Source organism: Olea europaea, unplaced genomic scaffold, assembly GCF_002742605.1.
Source record: "Olea europaea var. sylvestris unplaced genomic scaffold, O_europaea_v1 scaffold12490, whole genome shotgun sequence".
Taxonomy (NCBI): Eukaryota; Viridiplantae; Streptophyta; class Magnoliopsida; order Lamiales; family Oleaceae; genus Olea; species Olea europaea.
Genome location: NW_019229929.1, coordinates 1 through 3,291, shown reverse-complemented (window position 1 = coordinate 3,291; position 3,291 = coordinate 1). Strand labels below are relative to the sequence as shown.

Here is a 3,291-nt window from a genome sequence, read left to right as displayed (position 1 = left end):
AAAAAAAAAGTCATATCCAAACGAAGAAATTCATTTTTTATTTTCCTGTACTAGATTGCATCTAACAAAACTAAAATATAGGATTTCGGATAAGTCCAGCACCTTATAAAGAAGATCACAACATGCAAGCTAAAAAGCCTAAAACCGCTTAACATTATACACAAACGAGTACCTGAATGAGATCAACATGAGGGAGAGTATGAATAAAGTCCTCTATCAATTTCGAGCTCAATGAAGCTGCACCACATGAAACCTGTTTCAAGCTCCCAAAACTATTGCCTGGAGAACTCTTGACTTTCCTTATTAATGTCATCAATAAAGGCGGCACAGTGGGAAAATGAGTTACACCGTATCCATCTATAGCTCTTACCATCTCATCAGCATCGAATTTCTTCATGACAACAACAGTAGTACCCAATGACAATAATCCCATAACAAATTGGGAAAGTCCATAAATATGGAACATTGGGACAGTAGCCAAGTAGATATTACTTGTGCTCGGATAATCATACTGCGAAGATTCAAATCTTACAAAATGTTCCATCATGGCCATAAAATTCCTATGTGTTAACACAACACCCTTAACACTTCCAGTGGTGCCTGATGAATACAAAATCGCCGCAGTGTCATGCTGCTTAATTTTAGGCCTTGGAGCCATAAGTGGATCACTGAAAATAATCTTGTGAAGATAATCACTTTCACTGGGGATTCTATCAAAATTTACATAATCCGGAACCCCAACTACAGAACAACCTCCTAATGCAATTCTCAATTCATCCACTTTATTAGGAACCGAAAATGCAAATCTTGGATTTAAATCAACAACCTGTTTTTTTATCTCTAACAAACTACTCAATGGATTCATTGGAGTCACAATTGCACCTAAACTCAGAGCACCCAAGAAAATTACAGGGAAGTAAATAGAATTTGGCAGCAAAATAAAGATTACATCACCTTGTTTTACACCTAATTGGTGTAGTCCACTGGCCATGGATTTCACCAATGAGAAAAACTGCGAATAAGAAACTGAAAACCCAGATGAAGAATCAATAAAAGCAGTGATTCCATTATGCTTCTGGGACAAAATAAATGACACCACATCAAGAAAAGGCTCCGACGGCAATTCAATGGAGGGGTGTTTGCTTTTGTATATTCCAGTTTCTGGTGAATACCACGGCGGGTGGCGGCTGCTTAGGTGGTGGATTTGAGTGGTTTCTTGGATTTCGGCGGTGATTTGTTGTTCTTCTTGGAAGTTTACGTGGGTTTTCAAGAATGTTGCCATTATACAGAGAAGCGGCAACAGAGGAGAGAGAACGAGGGTGCGTTTGGTCTGAATTTCCGTTTTCTGTTTCAGTTTTAAATTCATTTTAATTATTATTTTTTCATTAAGTTACTATTTTCGAATTAAAGAAAACATATTTGATTTGTCATTTTGAAGAAATATTTCTCAAAATAGAAAATTAGAAAATGCGTTGAGTTTAAAATTTTTAAAAATTATTTTATGACATTTATTCAATTAATTTGATTATTTTGTAAAACATAATAATTTTAAGTTAATATATTACAAAATAATATATATTTTAAACTTAGTGAATTTACTATTTTTTCTTGCTACAAAAATAAAATAATAAATAATAATTTTTAGAAATTTTTTTATGACAATTATTCAACTAATTTGATTATTTAGTAAAACATAATAATTTTATGCTAATATATTATCAAATAATATATATTTTAAATTTGGTGAATTTGCTGTTTTAAAAATACCGCTGAGTATTCCCTATGTAAAAAAAATGAAAAAGTCATGTTTTGAGTGTTTTCCTTATTTTTAGAGCCCGTTTGAGAATTATTTTGAGAATTGACTTTTTGACCGTTGAGAAATGTGGGGTTCACTTGTGAGAGAAGAAGTCACATATGACAGTTGAAATAGTGGAATAACGATCAAAAAATCAATTTTTTGGGCAAAAAATAACTCTCAAACAGGCTGTTAGTTTTTTAAATGAAAACAATCAAAATGGAAAAAAAAATTGTTCTAAGTTTTCAATTATAAATTTTTCCTTATTTTCGAAAATGCATTTTTGGAAACGAGTGATCAAACACGTTTTGGACATTTTCGAAAACTAAAAATAGAAAATGACAAATCAAACTAAAAAGGCGTTGCTCTTCAGTAAAAAATTCTTCTATTCATTTGCATCTATACAGGTGAGTTTCTTGAACCAATACAAGCTTGGGCAAGTCTGTCATCGTAAAAACAATATTTTTCTTATTTTTAATATTATTTTAAAATTTTAATCATTTTAAAAGTTATTTCATTAATAATTAAAATAATACATATCAAATGCCTAAAATTATAAAATACTATATTTAATTAATAATTCATACAACTAATCAACTATTCAATTTTAAAGTTTTCAAAATACAAAATTTAGACCTTTTTTTTTTATAGTTTCAACTTTCAACTAGACAAATTTTACTTAGAGTTTGTTTGGTATGTTTTTACATATGTTTCGAAAGAATTTTTGAATGAAGTTGACTAAATTTTTATTTGAAAATTAATTTTTAAAAGAGCTTTCTATTTCAAAAGTAATTTGCGAGAAAGTCACGTTGGATCAGTTTTCTCTAAAAACTTTTCTAACTAAAAGAAGTGCTTTCATAAAATTAGTGAAATAGATCAAAAACAACTTTTAAATTTTAAAAGCTCCTTATGACTTTTAAAAAATTATGTCAAACAGATTTTTAATAAAAATTTCCTTGTTCGCTATTTTGTTTGAAATTTCTAACATTTTTTTATTTTTTAGTTTTATAAAAATAAAGTCTTTTAAAAATTTCAAGCTAAAGTTAAATAAAGCGACTTCCAAAAAATCAATAAAGCACTCTAGGCACACCGTATCGCACATTAAACGGTCGGCTTGATAATTTGTCGTTTAATTTTGCACTCACTATCAAGGCTAGTGTTTCACCTGTATCTCCCTCCTAAACGCACTTTTAAAAATACAGATTTTAATACATTAAATCATGAATAAATTAAGCATACGTTTGAATAATTTATCTAAAAATCATTTTTACTATACATTCTTTCAAAAAATTAATTTTATACTACATCTATAGTTTTTATACTACTTTTTACATTTTCAAAATATCATTTTTTTCACTTCAAATAATATCTTTGAAACTAATTATAAGATGAATAATGCTACTTTGTCAGAAAGATATTGATAGACGTCTTGACATAATGGATGTTTGCAAGATATGATTGAATGTAAAAGTTAACTATGTTTTAAACAATTCAAT

General features: G+C 29.0%; 1 protein-coding gene across 1 annotated transcript; it reads right to left on the bottom strand.

Annotated features, from left to right (window-relative positions):
• Positions 1-25: 25 nt before the first annotated feature.
• Positions 26-1,334, bottom strand: LOC111374427 (4-coumarate--CoA ligase-like 6). The gene has a single exon (XM_022997099.1). The coding sequence runs from the start codon at positions 1,280-1,282 to the stop codon at positions 155-157; it is 1,128 nt and encodes a 375-aa protein (XP_022852867.1). The 5' UTR covers positions 1,283-1,334; the 3' UTR covers positions 26-154.
• Positions 1,335-3,291: the final 1,957 nt, after the last annotated feature.